This window comes from Cucurbita pepo, chromosome 2, assembly GCF_057944985.1.
Source record: "Cucurbita pepo subsp. pepo isolate OVF chromosome 2, ASM5794498v1, whole genome shotgun sequence".
NCBI classification, from domain to species: Eukaryota; Viridiplantae; Streptophyta; class Magnoliopsida; order Cucurbitales; family Cucurbitaceae; genus Cucurbita; species Cucurbita pepo.
In genome coordinates this window covers 15,019,561-15,042,671 of record NC_141799.1, presented here as the reverse complement: position 1 = coordinate 15,042,671, position 23,111 = coordinate 15,019,561, and the positions used below count along the sequence as shown (strand labels likewise).

Sequence of the window (23,111 nt, the reverse complement as noted above, 5' to 3'; positions counted from 1 at the left end):
CAGTCTAATTTAGTTTTAGGAGAACCAACGAATTGAGTTGATTAAAATTTTCGCGGACTCTTACTTAAATTTAACAATATATTTTAAATAAAATAAATAATAACGATTTTAATATTTTATTTGATCGCGAGGTGCAATTGAATAGAAAAATAATTATATATTAAAGTAAAAATATATTAATATAATTAAAATATGTGTTTTAAAATAAAAAAAACAATGAATTAAATTTGTAAAAAAATATAGGTTTTAGAAAAAGAAGTAAATAAATAAATAAAAGCGCGAAGCAGAGGATAACTACCCTCCCTCCGCTACAAGCAACGCAAAGGGCATCTTTTGAGGCATTGGGAGAGGGAGGGACACGCGGTGTTGCTGTGCTGGGCCCCACCATTTTGCTTCTCTCTCTTCATATTTTTTTTTCTTTTATAAAATAAATAAATTGTCAATAATAATTACAATTAATTTGTTTTTTTCTTGTATAAAGATTTGAAATTTGACTTTGATTCTAAAATTTTTAGGATTATTATTATTATTATTTTTTAAAAAAATTTTGTAACAGACTCGAACTTAATTTAAAAAATTTTAATTTTATGTTGGATAGATTATGTGATTGATGGAATGAATTAGCTCATAGTTTAATCGTTCATGTGATGAATTTGGTTTATCTCTTACAATTACCAAACCTTTACCATCACTACTCCCACTTCCAACACCCAATACGAATCAAAGCCCACACGCTTTTCCATTCATTCATTTCGTCATCGCCTCTCATCTTCCCCTTTTCTCCTATATCTCCGACGGATTTCCGGCCGCCGATCTCTGTTGACTCCACTCGGTATTCACTTATCTTGCTTTCTTTCTGATTTCTCGCTTTCTGGGTCTCCATATCTCAGTGTTCTTCACATGGGTTTCTGTTTTTTGGGCTATTCAATCACTTCACCTCATTGGTTTTTGATGATTTGATGCAAATTCTTGATATGGCTTTGTGGGTTTCTCTTAATTGGAATTGTGGATGCCTTGGTTCTCTGTTTCTGGAGTTTTGGGGCTGGAGTGAAGCAGATTAGAGCATGTTAGGAGTTTAATTGTTTTGGTTTTAGGGGTTTTTGAGCTTTGATCTGTTGCTGGGATTTGGTTAGCGTGTTGTGCTGAATCATTCTGTTGTTCCTTTTGAGAAATGGAGACTGGTTATGGAGGTGAAGCTTGTCAATTGTATGGTATGGGGTCTATGGATTTGAGGGCTGCTGTTGGGAAGAAGAGCCTTGAATGGGATTTGAATGATTGGAAATGGGATGGAGATCTTTTCATTGCTAGGCCTTTAAATTTGGTGGAGTCTGATCATTTAGGTAGCCAAGTTTTTCCAATTGTCTCTGGGATTCCCTTGACCGGTGGCTCGTCGAACAGTTCGTCGTCGTGTTCTGATGAAGCTAATACGGGGATCGAGAAAGGGAAAAGGGAAGTGGAGAAGAGAAGGAGGGATAATGTTATGGAAGATGAGAATCTTAATGATGAAGCTCGTAGTTTGAGTTTGAAGGTTGGTGGAAATGGTTGTCAAATTGTTGAGAAAGAAGCAGGGAATTGGGAAGGAAGTAGTGGCAAGAAGACTAAACTAAGCGGGGGAAACTCGAGTCGTGCGGTTTGCCAGGTAGAGGACTGTGGAGCTGATCTTAGCAATGCTAAAGATTATCACAGAAGACATAAAGTCTGTGAAATGCATTCGAAGGCGAGTAATGCGCTCGTTGCTAACGTTATGCAGCGATTCTGTCAACAATGTAGCAGGTGAGCTTTCTTTTATTCCCTTTGCTTGCAGTTTCTTAGCCTTGACTCTCTAAAGTGTCTGCTGTAATGTTGTTCTGTGGTATCTGGTGGCAGGTTCCATGTTCTTCAGGAGTTCGATGAAGGAAAACGGAGTTGTCGAAGGCGTTTGGCTGGCCATAATAAGCGCAGAAGAAAGAACAATCCTGATAATGTTGTTAATGGAAACTCCCCACCTGATGAGCAGACTAGTAGCTATTTACTGTTAACTCTAATGCGAATACTTGCAAATTTGCACTGTAAGTAACTCGGTCACCCTTGTTTCAAGAATTATTGTGTATGTAGTTAAATCTCGTGTTTAATTCTCGTCGTTTTCTTAGCTATGCTAGTCCTTGATTTACCCTTCCTTACTGGCTGCCCCGAATTGAGTTTCCACTCTTAGTTAGTCCTTTGGGAAGTAACTATAATCTAAATACGTAAGTTTTCGCTACCGTAGTCGTTGCGTTTTTAGATTATATTTCATTAACCAAATAAACAAACGAAAAATAATGTAATAGCCCAAGTCCACCGCTAGCAAATATTGTCCGCTTTGACCCGTTACGTAACGTCGTCAGCCTGTTAGGGAGAGTTTTCCACATCCTTATAAGGAATGTTTGGTTCCCCTCTCCAACCGATGTAGGATCTCACAATTCACCCCCCTTGGGAGCCCAGTGTCCTCGTTGGCACACCGCCCGGTGTCTAGCTTTGATACTATTTGTAACAGCCCAAGCCCACCGCTAGTATATATTGTCCGCTTTGGCCTGTTACGTATCGTCGTCAGTCTCATAGTTTTAAAACACGTATGTTAGGGAGAGGTTTCCACACCCTTATAAGGAATGCTTTGTTCCCCTCTTCAACCGATGTGAGATCTCACAATCCACCCCTCATTGGGGGCTTAACGTCCTTGCTAGCACATCACTCGGTGTCTGACTCTAATACCATTTGTAACAGCCCAAGCCACCGCTAGCAGATATTGTCCACTTTGTCCTGTTACTTATTGTTGTTAGCCTAACGGTTTTAAAACGCGTATGTTAGGGAGAGGTTTCTACACCCTTATAAGGAATGTTCCGTTCCCCTCTCCAACCGATATGGGATCTCACAAATAACTTATGCGTCTCGTTGCAAAGTGAGCAAATTAAATCTGCAAGAGAAACAACCATTTGTATAAAAATCATGCATGTCAGAAATATATGTACATCTTTTTCTGTGTTGAATTCTTGTTGTCCTTAGCATATTATTGTGTGATTGACAGTGTGTTATTTGGTGTAGCCAATGGATCAAACAAGACCACAGACCAAGATCTTCTTTCGAATCTTATACGGATCCTTGCCTGTCAATCCGGTGAGCACGGCGGTAAAAACCGATCTGGGATTCTGCATGAACCTCAGAATTTGCTGAACGGGGCTAAATCCGATCTAGTTTGTACTTTTCTCTCAAATGGTCCTCAGGTACCTTTGAGATCTTCTAAACAACCTGACACGATACCGATATCCGAGACACCAGTACAAGCAACTGTTCGAGGTGGAGATACACCAGCTATATCTTCTGTAAAACCAAGCACTTCAAACAGCCCTCCCGCGTATTCAGAAATCAGGGACAATACGGTTGGACAGTGCAAAATGATGAACTTTGATTTGAACGATGTTTATGTCGACTCGGACGATGGCATGGAAGACATTGAGAGACAAGCACGCCCAGTAGTGCATATGGGAACAAGTTCTCTTGAATGTCCTTCTTGGGTGCAACAAGACTCTCATCAGTCAAGCCCTCCTCAAACTAGTGGAAATTCAGATTCAGCATCTGCCCATTCACCTTCTAGCTCTGCTGGAGAAGCTCAGGTAATGTTCTGCAAAAACTACAGATCATTTCTTTATGGGATTCATTTCTTGTATGCATTACCACATTTTTTTTGTACATTCCTCCAGAGCCGTACAGATCGGATCATTTTGAAATTGTTCGGGAAAGCACCAAATGATTTTCCTCACGTTTTACGAGCTCAGGTATGTGAAATGGTGCAACCGAGCATTTGAAACAGTTCGATATCACCCTCCTTAATCGTCACGACATTTTCTTTAGGTTCTCAATTGGTTATCACATAGTCCCACAGAGATAGAGAGCTATATCAGGCCTGGTTGTGTTGTTCTAACAATATACCTACGACAGACTGAGGCTACATGGAACGATGTAAGTTTGCGTGCTCACTTGTCGATCCTGATATATCGATTTCGGGATGCCTCTCTCGAGCTATTACAAATACCCTATTCTTGATTGTTTTTAATCTCTTTACTTCAGCTTTGCCATGACCTCAGTACCAGTTTGAATAGGCTTCTTGATGTTTCCGACGAAGCTTTCTGGAGAACTGGATGGGTTTACGTTCGGGTTCAGCATCAAATAGCTTTCGTTTATCATGGTCTGATTATCTCTAGTTTAAGATGAGCTTTAATTGTTGTCTTTTGTTTAACATTGAGTTCATTTTTTATGCTGCAGGTCAGGTCGTAGTCGACACATCCTTGCCTCTTAGAAACAAGAATTACTGTCGTATCACAAGCGTAAACCCCGTTGCCGTTCCTTTATCTAAGAAGACTATATTTTCGGTTAAAGGAATAAACTTGACCCGATCGACAACTAGGTAACATCGTCTTTTCATCTAACTTCCCTCACTTTTACTTGTATCATTCTCATATATGCAAATTTCAAACCCAATTTCCAGGTTACTATGTGCCATTGAAGGGACATATCTTACTCAGGAAGCTTCAGATGATTCAACAGAAAATGATGATAACTCGAACGCACGAGACGACAGTCAATGCGTAACCTTTTCTTGCTCGATTCCTGTCGTCTATGGAAGGGGATTCATCGAGGTGCAGTTTTTTTTTACGTTCTTCTTTCAATACATCTTTACATTAGCCAAGAACTTCGACCGATCGAACTTCTTTTTGTGGGGGTGGGTTGGGATAATATCCAGGCTGAAGATGATGGTTTGAGCAGCAGTTCCTTTCCTTTTATAGTTGCAGAAGAGGATGTTTGTACAGAGATCTGCACACTTCAAAGTGCTTTAGAATTTACTGAAATATGTTCAAATTCTGGGGAAACTACGGAGCTGGAAGGAAGGAGTAATGCAATGGAGTTCATCCATGAAATTGGTTGGCTGTTTCATAGAAATCACTTGAAGTCTAGATTAGGTAACTTGGATCCTAACGAAAATCTCTTTTCGCTGTCACGGTTCAAGTGGCTCGTCGAGTTCTCCATGGACCATGATTGGTGTGCTGTGGTTAAAAAGCTCTTGGATGTCCTTCTTGATGGGACTGTGGACTTTGGAGATCACCCGTCGTTGAATTTTGCGTTGACCGAAATGAGTCTACTTCACCGAGCAGTGAGAAAAAACAGTCGGTCGTTGGTCGAGCTCCTTTTGGGTTACCCTTCAAAAGTGAAGGACTCATCAAGTTCTGATGGATCGACCGGTAGCTTCCTGTTTAGACCTGATGTCGTTGGCCCGGCCGGGTTGACCCCTCTTCACATTGCAGCTGGTAAAGATGATTCCATGGATGTTCTTGATGCGTTAACTAATGATCCGGGAATGGTAATGTTTATAACAGTATGCTTTCTGATACATTAGCTTTAGGACATTGAGACTGAAGAAATGACTGGGTTATTACAGGTAGGAGTTGAGGCTTGGAAGAGTGCTCGAGACGTCACAGGCTCGACACCTGAGGATTACGCTCGTTTGCGTGGCCATTACTCGTATATTCGTCTCGTCCAGAGGAAAATCAACAAGAGATCTTCAGCTGGGCATGTGGTGCTGGACATTCCTAGTACTGTCTCAGATGGTAGCTGGAACCAGAAGCAGAACACTGATATGATGACCTCCTCCAGGTTTGAGATTGGTAGGACAAAACTAAAGCATTCTCAGCAGGATTGCAGCCGTTGTGTTATGAAACCGAGCGGTTTCGGAACGTCGTCTAAAGCGTCTCTGGTCTACCGGCCTGCAATGCTTTCAATGGTGGCCATTGCTGCTGTGTGTGTGTGTGTGGCGCTCTTATTCAAAAGCTCGCCCGAGGTTCTCTATGTCTTCCGCCCGTTCCGATGGGAACTACTAGAATACGGTACTAGTTAGACCCGTCGATTACTTATCTATCTACCTGACTAAACTAAAGGTAATGTATTTGTATGGAGTTATGAAACCTGTAATGAGTTCCAGATTGGTATACTTTATTCTTATGTTATCGAATTTCGCTAAACTCGACCATCTGACCGCGTGTGCACGTGTGACTGCTCTGTAAATTTTAGTTCCCAGACACTGCAGGTAGAGAGTGTGTTCACTGGACAACGATCACTCAACACTTGACTCGAACCGTGGAGCGTCCGAAACAGTTTCGTATTCTTTTCATTTATACTTTCTAGTTCATGTAACACATCTCATTTATTGAAACAGTGACAGATTCTGAGCTTCATGATATAACAAAAGCATAGAATCTCAATTATTACGTGATAGTTTTCGTATCTTCGTTTCCTTCGTATTGAAGATCATAAACAAATGAAAATGTACTTTTCTACTCGTTATTCGTCACATCTGACTAATTAAATAATATTTGTCTGATAGATGTTCGTTATTTGTTAACTACGACCGTAATAAAATTATATTTAAATTTAAGATTCGGAAAAAAAATATACGATGCTCGTTATCGTCCCGAATAATTGAGCTGATTTGTAGACGGGAAAATTCAAATCTAATTTTTTTTTTTTAATAAATGGAAAGAAAATAATGCAAAAATAGTTTTGTTTATAAGTACCATAGGGTTAAAATAGTAATTTAATAATGTTATTTACAAACTTTTAAATTGAAATTTAGTTTGAATTTCTCTAGAAATTAAAAGGACAAATTGTCCATTTGTCGGCGGATAGTCAAAAGGTCTAAAATGCCATTGCCATCTTGCAAATTTGGAGACTGATCGAGGTTAGTTTAGTAATTTGGTTCTTTGACTTGTGGTCCATAATTTATTCTTTATTATAGATAGTTTTTATTAAATTACAAATGTGGTCCTTATAATTTATAGAAATTTGAATTTAGACCCAATATTTTGATAAAATCAAATTTAAATAATAAAAAAATAAGTAACAAAGTAATTATCTCATGTAGTTAAAAAAATAGGAAAATAATTAATATTATCTTCCATTATTCAAAGGTTCGAAGAAATTGAAGGGACAAAATGGTCCAAATCTGAGCTTCCAAGACTTCCGGTAGATGAATGAAACAGACACCGACTAGGGTTGGTGATGACCGGCATCTGCCGGTAAAACCTAAACACCTCCTCCTTTCACCAACCCCAACCAATTCTAATCACCCATTATTTTCTCCACTCCAATAAGTTATTACTTTTCTTAAGCATTATTGTCGATATTTAACGCTCCATATCCAAGATTCAAAATTTAGAATCGGTATCTAATGATCCCGACATTCCTCCCCTGTGACATGGTCACGTTGCTTACAACTCGTTTCTAAGAGTGAAGACTATCCCCACAGACTAATACGAGACATTTCAGTAAGTTTTGCAGACACTTACATGTTTCATTGGAAAATTCAAGCAAAACACGCTTAATTTTGGAGTTGCTGTAATTGAGTCATCATCTACGAAGGTGGACCATTTGGGTACATTCTATCATCAGGATCGCTTTCATTTAGATATGGTCTCGGTTCATTCATATACATTTAATAAATTTTTGAAATATTTTTAAGGTTAAATTAAAAATTTGATGCTTATAATTATGAAAGTAAAGTTACAATTTTACTTTAATATTAAAATTTGTAATTTAATATTTTTATTTTAATTTTGGATAAGGAAATTTAATTAATTGAAAACAAAATAATAATCCTGATTAAAGCAACGAAAGATTTTTACACCAATCTCCGAAAAAGGATAATTCCCACCGGCTGTATCGGTAACCGGTCGTCAGAGCTATTTCTCTCTATAAATAAGAGCCGCGACTGCTTCGTATCTTCGTGTCATCGAGCGCCGATTCCTCTTCTTTGGGTCTCTCTGCTCTGAAAGTTCGCCTTCTCTCTTAACTCATTTCACAGATTTTTCCTTTTCCAGGTTCATTCTCTCTCTGTAATGGCTTCCTCTGTGTTTGTGTGTGTGTGTGTGTGTGTGTGAGTTGAGGGAGAAATGGATGTTTCTGCTTTTGAAGTCATTGGGTCTTGTGTTTGTTTGTTCCTACTTTTAGGGTTTCTGAAATTTTGTTCGTTTTGGGCTTCATTGTGTGGGGATGCTATTGTGTTGTATTTGTTTTTGTCGGAATTCCTCTCGGATCTGACGGCGCTCTAAGAGCTTTTGTTTTTCGGGTTGGTTTTTTGAGTGGTTGTTGTCGTTTTTTGTTTTGAAGATCTGGTTCTTGCAAGTGCGCTGCTGATCTGAATTAGTTAATTGAGATTGCAAAAGGAATGTTCGATTGTAATCTTTTTTTAATATTGGTTTCTAATTTTGGTAAACTCTAGTGTTGTGGATTTCTATCTGTTCTTGCGGATTTCAATTTGTTTTCGCTAGTTTTTGTGTTTTGTGAGTATAAACGTTTTCGAATTATAGGATGCTGATTCTTATTAGAGGTGAAATGTTCCTTTGCAGATTGAAAATTTCTAGGATAAGTTCATATGTTTATTCTTTGTTGCTGAGCTCATAAATTCTCTATATTTGAATACTGAAGGAGATTTTTCTGTGTGTATTCTTTTCCTTGCAGTTTGGGAGAATGGAGACCTTTCTATTTACATCTGAGTCTGTGAACGAGGGTCACCCAGACAAGCTCTGTGACCAGATCTCTGATGCAGTTCTTGATGCTTGCCTTGCCCAAGATCCTGATAGCAAGGTTGCTTGTGAGACCTGCACCAAGACTAACATGGTTATGGTTTTTGGAGAGATTACAACCAAGGCCGATGTTGATTATGAGAAGATAGTCCGAGATACTTGCCGTTCAATTGGGTTCATCTCGGATGATGTGGGTCTTGATGCTGATAACTGTAAGGTCCTTGTCAACATTGAGCAACAGAGCCCTGATATTGCCCAAGGTGTCCATGGACATTTCACTAAGCGACCCGAGGACATTGGTGCTGGTGACCAAGGCCACATGTTTGGCTATGCCACAGATGAGACCCCAGAGCTCATGCCCCTTAGTCATGTCCTTGCAACGAAGCTTGGCGCTCGCCTCACTGAGGTGAGGAAGAATGGTACCTGCCCATGGTTGAGACCTGACGGTAAAACCCAAGTTACTGTAGAGTACTATAATGATAAGGGTGCCATGGTCCCTGTTCGAGTCCACACAGTTCTCATCTCTACTCAGCACGATGAAACCGTCACGAACGATGAGATTGCAGCTGACCTTAAGGAGCATGTGATCAAGCCTGTCATCCCCGAGAAGTACCTTGATGAGAAGACCATCTTCCACCTCAATCCCTCTGGCCGCTTCGTCATCGGTGGACCTCACGGAGATGCAGGTCTTACCGGTCGTAAGATCATCATTGACACTTACGGTGGATGGGGAGCTCACGGGGGAGGCGCTTTCTCCGGAAAGGACCCAACCAAAGTGGACAGAAGTGGTGCTTACATTGTTAGGCAGGCTGCTAAGAGCATTGTAGCCAGTGACCTTGCTCGGAGAGCAATTGTTCAGGTGTCTTATGCCATTGGTGTGCCTGAGCCATTGTCAGTCTTTGTCGACACGTATGGAACCGGGAAGATACCCGACAAGGAGATTCTCAAGATCGTGAAGGAGAACTTCGACTTCAGACCCGGAATGATCACCATCAACCTGGACTTGAAGAGAGGTGGGAATGGCAGATTCTTGAAGACAGCCGCATATGGACACTTCGGAAGGGATGACCCAGATTTCACCTGGGAAGTTGTGAAGCCCCTCAAATGGGAGAAGCCTCAATCTTGAGATGGGTTGCTCTGTTGAGAACGGCCATGGAAATTGGGAAGCCGAGCTTTGTTACTACTGGATGAATAATGTGTGTGCTGCCCTTATACAATCTAAGGTAGTAGCTGCTAATGTTCTATCTCTTTGTTACCTTTTTTTTTTTTTTTTTTTTTGCCCTTTCTTTTGTTGTTGGTTATTTTACGTTGATGATGTATCCTTTTTGTACCAGTTGTTATAATATGAAAGGGGATTCTTTCCAAGTTCAAATTCTTGTTGGTACTGAAAGTAAATGTCTGCGTTGACTGTGACAATAAGTCATATTGGCTGTTTGACCTTTTATTTTGGGCTTAATTTAGTAAGGTGGTGTAAAATGTATTTGTTTATCAATAATTAGTAGCGATCTAAAAGGTTCTGATGGTTATGGTTAAAACTAGGGTTCTTTAGTTTTTTTCCCCATTCTCTCTCCAACGATCTAAATAGAAAAATACTATGTGCTCTTAGTACTTGGCAAGAATACTGTCATTTAAGTCACATTTTCTTTAAATAATTTTATTTTTTTAAAAAAATTGAGTATTACTATTAGTCTTTTATAGATGCTTCGAAACTATCATTAGATTAGAAGTTGGGAGTGTTCGGGCTAGAAGTTAAAGTGTTCCGATAGAAAATTAGCATAGTGTTGATCTAAAACATGGGAGTGACTAAAACTCTTGTGTGGACTAAGTTTGAAAGAAACGACATTCAGACATATTGACTTCAACTTTTCGTATAATTTTTAATGTACTTTTTATTTTTACTCTAATAATAGTTTTGAAATATCGAAGGTAATAATGTCATTGTAAAGAGAATTAGAATATTTTTCGGCGGAAATGCAAAGTTTAAAGTTCAAAAACTTTTATTTTTAGTTAAGTACTAATTGAAAAGGTTGTCCTAACTTTGGAAAAGGAGGCTCTAAAATTTTCAATAACAATTCTATGTTATGAAATTATAAAATATGTTGGCCTTATGAACATGTTATAATCTTGTAAATGTCACAAAATTCCTCCATAAATCTTTAACTTTTTGGTCGAGAATAAAGGTTCTTAACCAATTGAGATATGTTCCAATTGAATAAAACATACTCCATCAAAGAATAAACTCATCAAAACCAGGGTTTAAAACTCAATTCTCATCGCCCAAAATAAGATTGTGGAAGATTGCTCCACAGATATGGCTTCAAAGAGCATTCTTGTAGAAACTTCTCATCGTGGCTTATTTGTCGCAACTGCCACTAACTTGTCAATGTATACAGCCTGTGAATATATCCTTGGAGTCAGCTTGAGGACCACCAGAGGCCTCTTATCATTCACAAGATTAGTATTCTGATCAATTAAACGAAATCTATAAGGTTCCTTGATTGGCTGAGTGAGATAATGGAGATTATTGATTTCTAGATATCTCCTCATCAACCAATTGGAAGAGGATGAAGAGATCCACAAGGATAGCCTTTGTGGGTCTCACCAGACACTATATAAGAACATTTCATACTTCATTCAATTCATCAATAACTTCAATTCAAAAGCGGGACTTACTTTGGGCTAAAGTTGGTAGGCATGGCAGCCATGGCTCTTTCATCTACCTTCACTGGAAAATCTGTTCCTTTGAATGCACCAACCGAGCTGTTTTCCTCGGTTCGCAGCAATGGAAGAGTCTCAATGAGGAAGTCTGGAAAGCCAGCTTCTTCCTCAGGCAGCCCATGGTATGGTCCCGACCGTGTTAAGTACCTCGGACCATTCTCTGGTGAGCCTCCATCTTACCTGACAGGAGAATTCCCTGGTGATTATGGTTGGGACACTGCAGGTCTATCAGCTGACCCTGAGACCTTCGCTAAGAACCGAGAGCTCGAAGTGATTCACAGTAGATGGGCCATGCTTGGGGCTCTTGGATGTGTATTCCCAGAGCTTCTTTCCAGAAATGGAGTCAAGTTTGGTGAAGCAGTTTGGTTCAAGGCTGGTTCCCAAATCTTCAGTGAGGGTGGCCTTGACTATCTTGGAAACCCAAGTCTTGTTCATGCACAGAGCATTTTGGCCATTTGGGCATGTCAAGTAGTGCTTATGGGTGCAGTTGAAGGTTACCGTATTGCAGGAGGACCTCTTGGAGAAATTACCGATCCCATCTACCCAGGTGGCAGCTTTGATCCCCTCGGGCTGGCCGATGATCCAGAGGCATTTGCAGAGCTTAAGGTGAAAGAACTTAAGAATGGTCGTCTCGCAATGTTTTCCATGTTCGGGTACTTTGTGCAGGCCATTGTAACAGGAAAAGGTCCTTTGGAAAACCTCGCAGATCACCTTGCTGATCCTGTCAACAACAATGCATGGGCTTATGCTACCAACTTTGTACCTGGGAAGTGAAACCATCGAGTCATGTTTGAACAAGCTTTCAATTTCACTACTTTGAGCGCATAGCCTGTAAACTGTACTATCAAAATATTGAAGATCAGCAATCACTATTATAATCAACAAAACTATCTTGCGCAAATTGCTGCTTTATTGATCCCTTGAAAGTACAGAAAAAACTATAAATCGTTTATACAGAACAGCAGTAAATTGAAGTGAAAAGCCATATGCAGCTCAAAGTTGAACGTGCATCTTATCATTCTCCATGAACATGGCAAATATGACAAAAGGGATAAAAACCTATTAGTCAAATTCTCTTAGCTGTGTAACTATTTGGAGTCATACTATACTCGAACTCAACATTGAGCTACAAATAACTTAATGATACTAAAGCACAGAGAAAATTTTTCTAGTCTTTTCTCTAAGGTCAGACTACTGTTACCGTTATGAAAAGAGACCATATGCAGAATCCTCAGTATGGAGAGATGAAAAACCATGTCGATAGGCCCCATTAAGATTCATTTAAGGCCATAGAATAATCAAGGGAAGAAAGACAGAGACGGGTGAAGGGCCCCCACTGAATAACAACTCTTGAAGGAAAAGGAATGGGCTGGAAGCGCATAGCTGGTCGAGTAATAGAACAGGTGGCTGTCAGCTATTGGCTGAAAAATGTACAAAAGAGTACAGGCCAGGCACAAGGGGTACAGATTTAGTTGGATCATGTGGGCTAAGAGTCTTTCTGATAGTGGGGAGTACCTTGCTAAGGGGTATGTATTATTGTCCTGTAAGAGAATATGTTCCCCCGTAATTGAATTCGCAAGCTATCACATGTCAAGATTATTTCACATCTTCATCTTCTGCCAGTATCAAAGGATGTAGAAAACACAACAACTTGCATGCCTCTTCCAGCTACAGCAATTTGATAATGGTTCCTGAAGAGAAATAAAGACAAGAAACGAGGGTCAAACTAATGTAGTGATAAGTTTCATTAGGTAATTGAGTTAAACGTTCCACTAACTTGTCACAGGCTCTAGCATCAATGGCCTCCGGTTCTGGCACAGTAATGATCAAGTATGTATACTCAACCAATTTCCCCTGGGCCTCAAGTTTCCAACACCTGATCCTCTGATCAAGACCAGTAGAAAACACCCAAATCCCATCTGTCCAGACACCTATGCAAGGTAAAGAGATATCAGATCTTTCACTAGTTTGTCAATAATGCTGCAAGAAAGTCTTGTTATAAAGTTTTAAAAAAAATGCCGTGTGCGCAAATAAATTTTGGAAAGTTGTGAACGTTTAACTCGAAAGAACACCAGGTTTCAGCATGCTTTTCACAGTACTAATATGAATTACTAACCTTCTTGAACGTGTGAAGTGCGCGCATAGGATGATGAAACAAAGTATGAAAAGGTACATTAGATGGGATTGAGTAAATACATTTTCATTTGAGACCAAGAGGTCTGAGACTCTGGATCGACATTTAAAGCAGAATCTAAAAATGGAAAATCATAAAGATTTCTTTTCTTTTACCTTTTATAGCAGAACTGTGAGCTGATGCAATTTTGTGAGACCTGAGGAACCTAACCATATATTTACGCTTACAGTCTTCACTGTGAAGAATGAACCTCTTCATACTTTCAGATTCAGATTCCATTATTTCAGAAATAGGGCTTTCAGAGAGAAATGACAAATCAAATGTAAGACATTGAAGTGCTTGATCGTCACCACCACTGATCACATGGTACAAGAAACAATTATTAACACATTCAGCACTGTTTACAGCCGCTACATGGAGACAATTCACGCCAGATTGATGGACATTGGTTAGAACATGAATTGGCCGTATTTCACTCATCTTAGAGGAAGAATTGTCGGAAGTTAGAACTAGTTCAGAAGAAGCACAACAAACAGGTTCTGAGCAAACTGTATCGGCTTCAGATATGTCCGCTTTGGATGAGCCTTTGCAAGGAACTTGATTTTGTATACTTAAGATGGTATTGTCTCCATCTTTCTTAGTAATCAAATCTTTGCTTGATTGACCTTGGGTCACAGTACTTAAAGATCTCCGCCACCTGCCACCCTGACTTCCTCTTCCTGTACGAGGCCGTTTCTGAAAATCAATGAACATTTCCTGATGAAGAGAAGAGAGACGCTTCATGAATGCTTCAATATTTCCAGTCAGATCCCAAAATGCAATACTTCCATCAGTGGCTCCACTAATGACGATATAAACATTCCCAAACAGAGTTTGTCCAGCTGAAATAAACTTTATTAGAAAATAGTAAAAGAGATTCAAGCTATGAAATACTTGACAAAAAACTAATGCAATACACCAATTCATAGTTTTCCCCCTTTTTAGGGACCATGAAACTCTCCGTGCAACTGAACCATTCTTAATTCTTTCAAGACAGCAGTATGGTCGACCTGTCAGACATCTTGTGTAATAAATATGAATAATAGGGTGGTGCTGTGATATTAAAGAACTGTGGTTTGGAGTTCCAAACATTAGAAATATGACTATACTATGATCAGCCCACCAAATAATGGAGCAAGCAGGCCATTTGGCTCACGTTTTAGCTAAAAATAACATGTGAGTTGAGAAGCAAAAGGGAATGAAGGGGTTCCGGTTTTAAAATCCAAATGATACACTGGGTATGCTTTATGTTGAGTAATTAAAAAATAATAATGCTTCAGGAATAGAGTCGGCCAAATTAAGACTTGAACGACAGAAATTCTAGCATGACTTTTTCCAACTACAACACAAAATGGGAAAGTGAAATAGACACACCTCCATTAGGGTGAAATTTTGGAACAACTACGTGCTGTAGCGTCAAAACTGGTGATCCTACAGGAACCAGTGAAGCAACATCAAACCTGCAGAAAACTAATTAGGAAACCGTCTATGAAATATAAGCACACAATAAGTTGCACTGTTAGTTAATCGTTTTTCTCATATTTACCATAATCGATTAGGTAAAATTAGAGCTCGGAGTGAAAGCGTGGCATCTGAACATGCAACAACGATGAAACAGACAGTAATCCTGGAAAGCCAAAAAGAAATCTTGATGAAAACTAAATTTTAAGAAACGAATAACAAAGAAAAAAAAAACATGGAAAAAAACACAAACCTTGAATTAAAATGTTTAACAAGAAATCCAGTAACTGCCAAGTATCTCCAATCATCTTCATATTTTTCTACAGGACAAGATTTAAGGCTCAACTCCTCTTTTTCTTGAAGTAAATTGGATTCAGCATCAGGATTTATGCTATAAGAAGACTTGGCTTCATCTTCCCTTATATTGTATGAATTTCTATGAGAACTTGAACGCTTGGTTGGCATATCAGTAGAAAGCCACTTGAAGGAAATTGACGATGCCAATCTAGAGGGCTCATTTCTAACTTCTTCATTCTGTCGTAAACAAGCACTTGTTCCTTCCATTTTCTCTAGTTTCCTATGCTTCTGTAGCCAAGAAGTTAATACTCGCTTCGCACCAGCTGAAATTAGTAAAACAGGATTTTCTGTCAAGTCTGGGTCAGATTCTTGTATATCTTTAACATCAGGCATAATGGTTCCATCTGATGAAATCAAGTGTACTTTTGATATGTAGCATATGGATCTCACAGCTGATCCACCAACATGCTCTCCAAGTAAATTTGAAGCAGACCAATTATTGGTGCTAGGAGTATACCTACACCATCATACAACTGCATCAAACAGGCTTCTTATCTAGTCTTAACACTATTTTCTGGAACAAGGAAAACTGAAGAGTAACCTTCTTTTCTTCAATAAAATAGGGATAAATATGCTGTAAACATGTCCAGTGCCTTAGCAGTTTGGAGATATATTCATCAAATATTTACCGGTTAGTTTTTTAATTTTGAGTTTGATGCTAGACACAAATAATACTAGTAATAATAACAATAATAATAACAACAACAACATACCTAGTCAACCTCACAGTCCCATCTTCACAACCAGTTACAATCCAGCTAGATCTGGATAAGATGTCATGCTTGTTATCAGCTTTAGGTTCAACGTCTTCAGGTATAAAACGTAAAGAATGCAGCTCTCTGCCATGGAATTGTACGTGCAAATTTTGAGGAAATATTTTTTTCCCACCGTCTGAAACCCAATATCTATGGATATAGATAATTTCATCCTGAAGTAAAAACAAGAAAAGTCATAAACTCCAAGGGACGATCTTGATATCTTACAAAGAGAGATGACAGACATGAAATAGAGAGAGGTGAGGAAAAACCTTGACATATGCAAAACAGTTCTTGAGTTCTGGTACATCACCAAGAAAATGAGAATAAGGACGCCGCCATCCACCACATTGTATTTGCAATACCTGCTCCAATCAACGTTGTTTGAGATCCAAATGAAAAAAGAAAGTTGCAAATTGCATGCGTAAGAAAGAGATAGAATAAACCTTTGATTCAGTGATTAAGTTCCATATAATGAAATCTGTGGATGCAAAGCCAATTGCATAAAGATTGCTTGTCAAATCAAGAAAAGAATTTTGATCATAGAAGAGAGATTGCACTGAAGTCAACTCTCTGACTTGCTTCATCCCTATGAACTCCAAAAGTTTCTGGTCTTTGAGTTTCACATATTCCATATGACATATGCATCCATCTGCACCAGTCTGAACAAGAGCAAACAGCAACAGACCGTCAAGACAAAATCTCCACAAACCAATTGCATCAGAACAAAGATGACTCTAAACACCATTCATAGCTGAAATTTTGTCTATAAAGGAAAAAAATATTATTGTATTCAATAATTAACACTATTGAACAGTGGGATTAATGTTATCCCTACGAATAAACCATAAGAAAAGTTTCTTGTTCTAATCCAGAAAAGAAGAAAGAAACTCTGGAAAAACAGTTGTAATCAAACACATGATGATCAGTGTTACATATCACAAGGAATGCACCTCAGTACGAGTCAGTGACAATAAGCCTACAAGTTAGATAGAGAACATCAACAAAATTTTATGCACTATATCTTTTTAAACAAAGTAGTTGGGAATATCTTTTTTCTTTTAACAGTATAATATGCATAATCTCTGCACATTTTCTTAGGAAATGATTTGTAGCCTTTTCAATCAGAACCATCACTATCTTTCCAGTAGTCTAAGGCCTTAATGTTAATCTCTCCGCATCGTGTTTAGCATGTAGTAATTGCAACAGCAGAGTAAGATATAAGGAAAACGTTTTATATTTAGCACTCTTCCGCCTTCCTGAAATCATAAACTTAGTTCTCAAGGAAAAAAAAAGACCGACAATTATTTGATTCCATTTTTTTATATAATTATCCAATAGAGAATAAAAGAAAGTTGACCACGTCACCCACCCACCCATTGTACTACATTAGCTGATTTTATAGCATTCTAAGTTCAAATCTAAAGAAATTGTACGCAGTGAAATGCATGTGGAATTATACTAGCAGTTGTAAATGTCACCATGCTCCTAAGAACAAAAAAAAATCCATGGCGGACCTCATGTCCAAATGAGGTTCTCGGTCTAATTTTCTTATTTCTGCTAGTATATAAAGAAAAATTTAATGCCTCAAATATAGAGAATTTATTAAGGGAAAAGAAGAGGTAGTACTGAGTGTATTTCTGTTTGGCATGAGTCCAATCTGATCACAACACTGGTCACAGTTGATATACCATGAGCTCCTTTGAAGTAACAGGTTAGAATTATCTTTACTTCTGTTGTTATTGGATTATCAAGTGATAAGTCCTTCGATAAAGGGAATAGAATAAGATTACCACGTACATCACCACACACCACAATCTGCAAAAGTAAGTGCATTAAAAATTGAGGAAAGATTAACATTATCATCCATTATGTGCTGAAAGATAACATGGATTTTTTTTTTATAAAAAAAACCAGCTTTCATTAGGATGAATGACAATGCATATAGGACCACAAAAGTGCCCGCCAACAGCGGGACAACGAGAAGGGAAAATGGAAAAAATCACAAAAAGAGGCCCTTGCTGTTGGTTACTAGATTTAAAAAATAATAATAAAGAAATTGAAAAGAGTTATATGAGTGCCCCAAATGGAAGCATTAGAATGCGCCACCCCCAAGCTTCCTCCCAGACCTATCAATAACTAGAAAGGTTCTCAGGTTTCTTTCGAACCAAATATTAACAAAATTGCCATAAAATCAGCTTGCTAAAAATACACATCCTATCTCTTAAAAAAAAAAAGAACTCAATACAACTTTCTCCATCGTTGCACATAAACTAAAATTTAAGAACCATGGAAATCCAAAAGTCTACCGAAAAAGACAAACAGGCAGAGCCATAAAAGATGGTTCAAGTCCTCCAAATTGTATTTGCACATAATGCACCACGCTAATGGGGTCAAAGATCACAAGTGAGGCTGGTTGAATAAAGTCTAATGCATTGATATTTAGGTTAATTCTAAAACATGACATCGCCAATGGTAGTAATGCTGCACTTAACAAAAAATTTAGAGAAAGAGAAAAGGCACCTCTTCCTCAAATGACGCATCCAAACACATAATCCTCAAGCCAAAGCATGATACGTATTTTGCAATGAGAGATACATTACAATTTTCGCCATTCTGAGAATCTGGTACATGATCATTTAACCTCCAGAGTTTCAATACTCCTCTAGGATCAGCAGTGAAGATGTACCTACATAATATATAGAAAGAAATTAAAATCAGCAAATGATATTCAAACTCTCTCTGCAGTTCTTGTCAAGGATACAAGTACCTAAAAGGTGAATATTTCTACATATCTTTTTAGAGAAATCAAAGACTGGTCTTTAGACTTCAAAAAGAAACCAATGCACAATCAAGATTTCTAGAAATTTTGCCTTCAGACTCACATGGATTTCATGTCTGTCAGCCAGAAAATGAAATGAAAGATTAAAGGATCTATCAGACACACACTCACGTCCAACCACAGCTCATACAAATACCTCAGTTAATTGTGACATCATTATCAGAGTTGAAATAAGAAGTGGTGTTAACCTGAATCCAAGTGACTTGCACCAAAAGGTTCCTAAAAGCTGTCTCTCTGCTTCAGCGGACCAATTAAACGAGAGATGAAGTTTAGGGGCATTTGAACTTCCTAGAACTCTTAAAACCGTCATTCTTCCTTGACCATCTCCAAGAGCAACCCAATCATCAGCTTCACAGGAAACTCTAGATGGACTTGAGGGAAATAAATCCATGCAAACAATTGGAACCTCTTCATTAATATGAATAACTTTAGTCCACTTTACATCCATGGCATCAGATAATGTAGCATGATACAGATAACCACGGTTGGTAGCAACATAGAGTGTAAATTCAGACGAAAACCGTAAGCAGCGCACATACTCACTTTTGCTGCAAAATTAAAGAAAAATAAATGTTAACCGTGATTGCCACTCCCAGCTCTAAAACAGGCAAAGGAATAAAGAAATATTCAGTGATGAGTAAACATCTACAAGAAATATTAAAGGAGCTCCCTGGAAAATAAACCTAACCTGTCCATAAGTCCATTATGATCCAATGATTTTGGAATACAACTAGTGAAGAACTCTCTTTTCATACTACTGCTAGTAATTTCCGCAGGGTCATTGGAGGTCCCGGATAAAGATATGTTTAGCTGATGCACTTTAATAGAAGAATCAAAGCCAGCAGTAATAAGAAGAGAGGACATTGGATCATACAAACATCTCCATACACCTCTCCCTCTGAAGAAAGGAAAAAGAGGAAAAAAAAAAGTATGTCATGGAAAGGCTCCCTGGATAGTTATATAATATGTGCATAAGAGGTAAAAATATCAAAGATTTTTGTCAAAACAGATAAGTCTTCATGGCTCACATATGCTCCTTTATCATTTCCAGCTGTTTTCCATCTAATCCCCAAGCGCGACATGTACAATCCTCACCAGCAGTGATTATCAACTAGAATGATTACCCAAAAGAACAGTAAGTTAATATAAAAAAAACAAACAAGGAAATACAACCAGGCTTCTTGTTTCGGTATAGCTAAATAGAACTCAAAGTAGAAATGATATATAAAAAGAGATGCACTGTTTCAATTGGTTTTTAAACATCTTGGAAAAACTTAAGTTGTGTAAAAAATGATCTCTAGAATTTTGAACTAGGCGAGTGATTTTTGGGACTGAGAAACTCTTAACAGGAACATCACAGCAAGAAGAAACTTGGATGAAAGGTTTGGCAGAGGAGCAAGTAAGATAGACAGATAACAAAAGAATATGAAAAGTACTGAGTTCAGGGCAGTTCTCAGTAAATTCCTTGGCACAAAATCTGACCGGTACTGATTTTGCTTTTTTCAAAGTTCTTTCCTTTGCAATTTGGGAAGCTGGCAACCCCAAAAAGGTGAACTTATTATGGACCTTACGTTTGGGGAGTTGACACCTAATATTATAAAACCTACACCGGACCTTCCACTCAACTAGAAAGAAGAATTGAAAGCAGCTGCTCTGAGGTCACAGATTCATTAAGGAGAGGCAAAGATCATCTGGTTGAATACAGTGAAGGCAACCCTATGGGTATACTATACGGCAAGAACGAGATGAAACAGGCTTCAATGATATGGGCAGAGGGTGGATTGAGGCATCAGAAATAGCTAAGGTCAATGATTCCCTTTTGAATTCCTTTACTCTTGTAAATTGCAGTTATTCCCCAAACGGAATTTACACAAATTTGCAGGGATTTTTGTACACTATGTGGCAAGGTTAGTTTTAGGGTCGATATTTGGTTGTACTTTTCACTAAATCAATGAAAATTATTTTCTTATTTCTAATAAAAATAGAGTTGCAGGTATTTTCAACCTCAGGAGGGGGAGGCCATGGTTTTTTTATACGGAACAATTTCATTGAAAGTACAGAATTACGGAGGAAAAGATCCCCAATCCAAGGGAAAGATGGAAGATCCAATATTTCAAATAATGAAAAGCACAGTTCACATATTTATAAACAATGATCTTCCATTCAATATATCTTATTTAGGATTCCCAACTTGATAAACTTGAGGAATTATGAGTTCTTAAAAAACATATAATTTCCAGTTAAGATATGCCAGCACATAAAATGCACATGATGGGCTGTAGAATATTAGCACACCACTCTAAAATTAACGCATGTGATGAAGCTCACAGAATTATAGATACAGCAGTCCCAAACTCTAGCATTGTGGCCAAACAGAACAATAACGTCCTCAGGTTTATCTGCCTCACTCCTTTTTGCATTAAGCCTCCAAATGCGAGCACTGAAGTTAAACCCAAAAAAAAGAATAACAATATGAATTAGGATATAATTCGTGAAGATCAGAACAAGAGAAAATCAAGAAACAAATTCACCTACGATCATCAGAAACAGAAACCAGTTTGGATCCATCAGAGGACCAAGTAATGCGAAAGATCGAACCCTCGTGTCCCACAAGCCTACTAATATGCATAGCTTCATATTTCAAATGGTCAAATTGAATGTCATTACTCTTTTCATCACAATCTTTCAGAGTACCTTCTGAAGGAACCACTTCCCAAACAATTATCTGCAAAACGTGAAAACTGCTTAAACGCTAGAATTTGAAATGGAACCAACAATGACAGGTAGGCATAGAGGTGGAAATCAAGTAGAGCAGCAGCCAACAGCTTTGTCGCACCTAAGTTACAGATGTTGAGGGGATGCTCAACATTCCAAATCTCAAAAATTTGAAATTAAACAGGCAACGGATTCTGAATTTAAGAAGTAGTATTCATGAGTTTCAATGAAAACAAAGATCTGTTACCTCGTTAAAAATAGTACCAGATGCAACTCGAAGAGTTTCAATGGCATCACCCCACAACCGCATTGAGTACAAGAGGCAACTCTCTGATATACATAAATACAAAGCAGAGTCAGAAGCAGAAAACTTCAAAAGGAACCAAGACAAAAAGTTAACACCGGAATCTCCAAATTAAGGGAAAAAACAGAAAGAACGATGAATTTATTTGAACATTCCCATTGCAGAATCATCTTGATAAAATTAGCATCGAGCTCTAACCTGGTGATTCAACTTCAAGAATCATTCTAGATTCACAAGTATCCCAAACATGAACAGAGTTATCACTGCATCCAATGGCTATATAGCCGCAGCTATCACTACCTGCCGAGGAAGAAGAGTCACGGCTCTACTCCCGATGACAATTTAAAAGTTAATACAAGTTAAGCCACTGAAACAAATGATTCTGAACTGAACTGATACCTTCAAGAAGCAAGCATCCAAGACCCAATGATTGAACCTCGGCAAAGAACATAACGGAACCATATCGACACAAACTTCAGCAACCATTTCAACGCTACCACGATATAACTTAACTCGTTTTTCACCGAAAACAACTAGTACGAAATCAAGCTTGGTACAAGACGATGCTCCACTGAAACTCAAAGACATTGATGAAATCCCATGAACACGAATCCCTTCAAATACTCGAAACGATTCTATCATATTTCCAGATTCCAAGTTATACGCCAGCACCTCCGAACCCGAGCCTGTGTGTTTTCCATCAGTATAATGGAGGTACATAGCAGTCGCTCATGAAGTCGATGAAGATTGGAATAATGCAACATTGAGACAATGAGAAAGAGTGCGGAGTACCTGCGAGGAGAATTGGAAGAGAGGAGATTTGAGGAGGTAAATGGAGAAAGCATAGAGCTGAGATTTCTCCAAGGTATTGTCCGCTATGCAAATGCCACTCGGTCTGCTCTTCCTCCACCGCCATGGCAGCTACGTCTTGCGGCTGTTACTGTCAGATATTGAGATTCCGGTAGGAATCGTCACAGCTGAATCTGTCGGAAAGTATGGCGATTTCAGCCGGAATATTTGAGCTTGAAGCTATATATATGTATGAGAATTAAGGAAAATAGTGGGGAACCGGGAAGGGTAAACCTAAAAATTGGAGGTAAAAATTCCTCAAAACACGATAATTGACCCTAAAATTTAGACTCACATACTCACATTTAATTATAAAATTTTTAAGATTGCCCATTAAAAAAAACGGAAAAAA

General features: G+C 38.4%; 4 protein-coding genes across 6 annotated transcripts; 3 read left to right on the top strand and 1 right to left on the bottom strand.

Moving 5' to 3' along the window:
• The first annotated feature begins 648 nt into the window (after nucleotides 1-648).
• LOC111789226 (squamosa promoter-binding-like protein 12) lies at nucleotides 649-6,026 on the top strand. Its single transcript, XM_023669925.2, has 10 exons — nucleotides 649-1,773; nucleotides 1,867-2,048; nucleotides 3,058-3,626; nucleotides 3,714-3,788; nucleotides 3,865-3,972; nucleotides 4,081-4,198; nucleotides 4,276-4,417; nucleotides 4,499-4,649; nucleotides 4,754-5,368; nucleotides 5,447-6,026. The coding sequence occupies exons 1-10, from the start codon at nucleotides 1,172-1,174 to the stop codon at nucleotides 5,900-5,902; spliced, it is 3,018 nt and encodes a 1,005-aa protein (XP_023525693.2). The 5' UTR covers nucleotides 649-1,171; the 3' UTR covers nucleotides 5,903-6,026.
• A 1,703-nt stretch (nucleotides 6,027-7,729) lies between these two features.
• On the top strand, nucleotides 7,730-9,957 carry LOC111789227 (S-adenosylmethionine synthase 2). Its single transcript, XM_023669926.2, has 2 exons — nucleotides 7,730-7,880; nucleotides 8,521-9,957. The coding sequence occupies exon 2, from the start codon at nucleotides 8,530-8,532 to the stop codon at nucleotides 9,709-9,711; it is 1,182 nt and encodes a 393-aa protein (XP_023525694.1). The 5' UTR covers nucleotides 7,730-7,880; nucleotides 8,521-8,529; the 3' UTR covers nucleotides 9,712-9,957.
• Nucleotides 9,958-11,220: 1,263 nt separating this feature from the next.
• Nucleotides 11,221-12,204, top strand: LOC111788642 (chlorophyll a-b binding protein, chloroplastic-like). The gene has a single exon (XM_023669061.2). It carries the CDS (start codon nucleotides 11,280-11,282, stop codon nucleotides 12,075-12,077), a length of 798 nt encoding a protein of 265 aa, XP_023524829.2. The 5' UTR covers nucleotides 11,221-11,279; the 3' UTR covers nucleotides 12,078-12,204.
• On the bottom strand, nucleotides 12,196-22,957 carry LOC111788640 (Transducin family protein / WD-40 repeat family protein). Of its 3 annotated transcripts, XM_087121381.1 has the most exons (21): nucleotides 22,703-22,957; nucleotides 22,310-22,596; nucleotides 22,109-22,235; nucleotides 21,854-21,936; nucleotides 21,423-21,616; nucleotides 21,220-21,331; nucleotides 19,920-20,002; nucleotides 19,580-19,789; nucleotides 19,080-19,439; nucleotides 18,573-18,738; nucleotides 17,679-17,867; nucleotides 16,496-16,711; nucleotides 16,322-16,414; nucleotides 16,008-16,222; nucleotides 15,352-15,751; nucleotides 15,191-15,318; nucleotides 15,023-15,103; nucleotides 14,851-14,936; nucleotides 13,593-14,318; nucleotides 13,081-13,234; nucleotides 12,196-12,994 (listed from the first exon to the last, which is right to left on the bottom strand). In XM_087121381.1, the coding sequence occupies exons 1-21, from the start codon at nucleotides 22,824-22,826 to the stop codon at nucleotides 12,913-12,915; spliced, it is 4,116 nt and encodes a 1,371-aa protein (XP_086977507.1). In that variant the 5' UTR covers nucleotides 22,827-22,957; the 3' UTR covers nucleotides 12,196-12,912. The 3 variants fall into 3 exon arrangements, with proteins under 3 accessions (XP_086977507.1, XP_023524827.2, XP_023524828.2); XM_023669059.2 differs by having other exon boundaries at nucleotides 15,191-15,751; XM_023669060.2 differs by lacking the exon at nucleotides 22,703-22,957 and having other exon boundaries at nucleotides 15,191-15,751; nucleotides 22,109-22,210; nucleotides 22,310-22,500.
• Nucleotides 22,958-23,111: the final 154 nt, after the last annotated feature.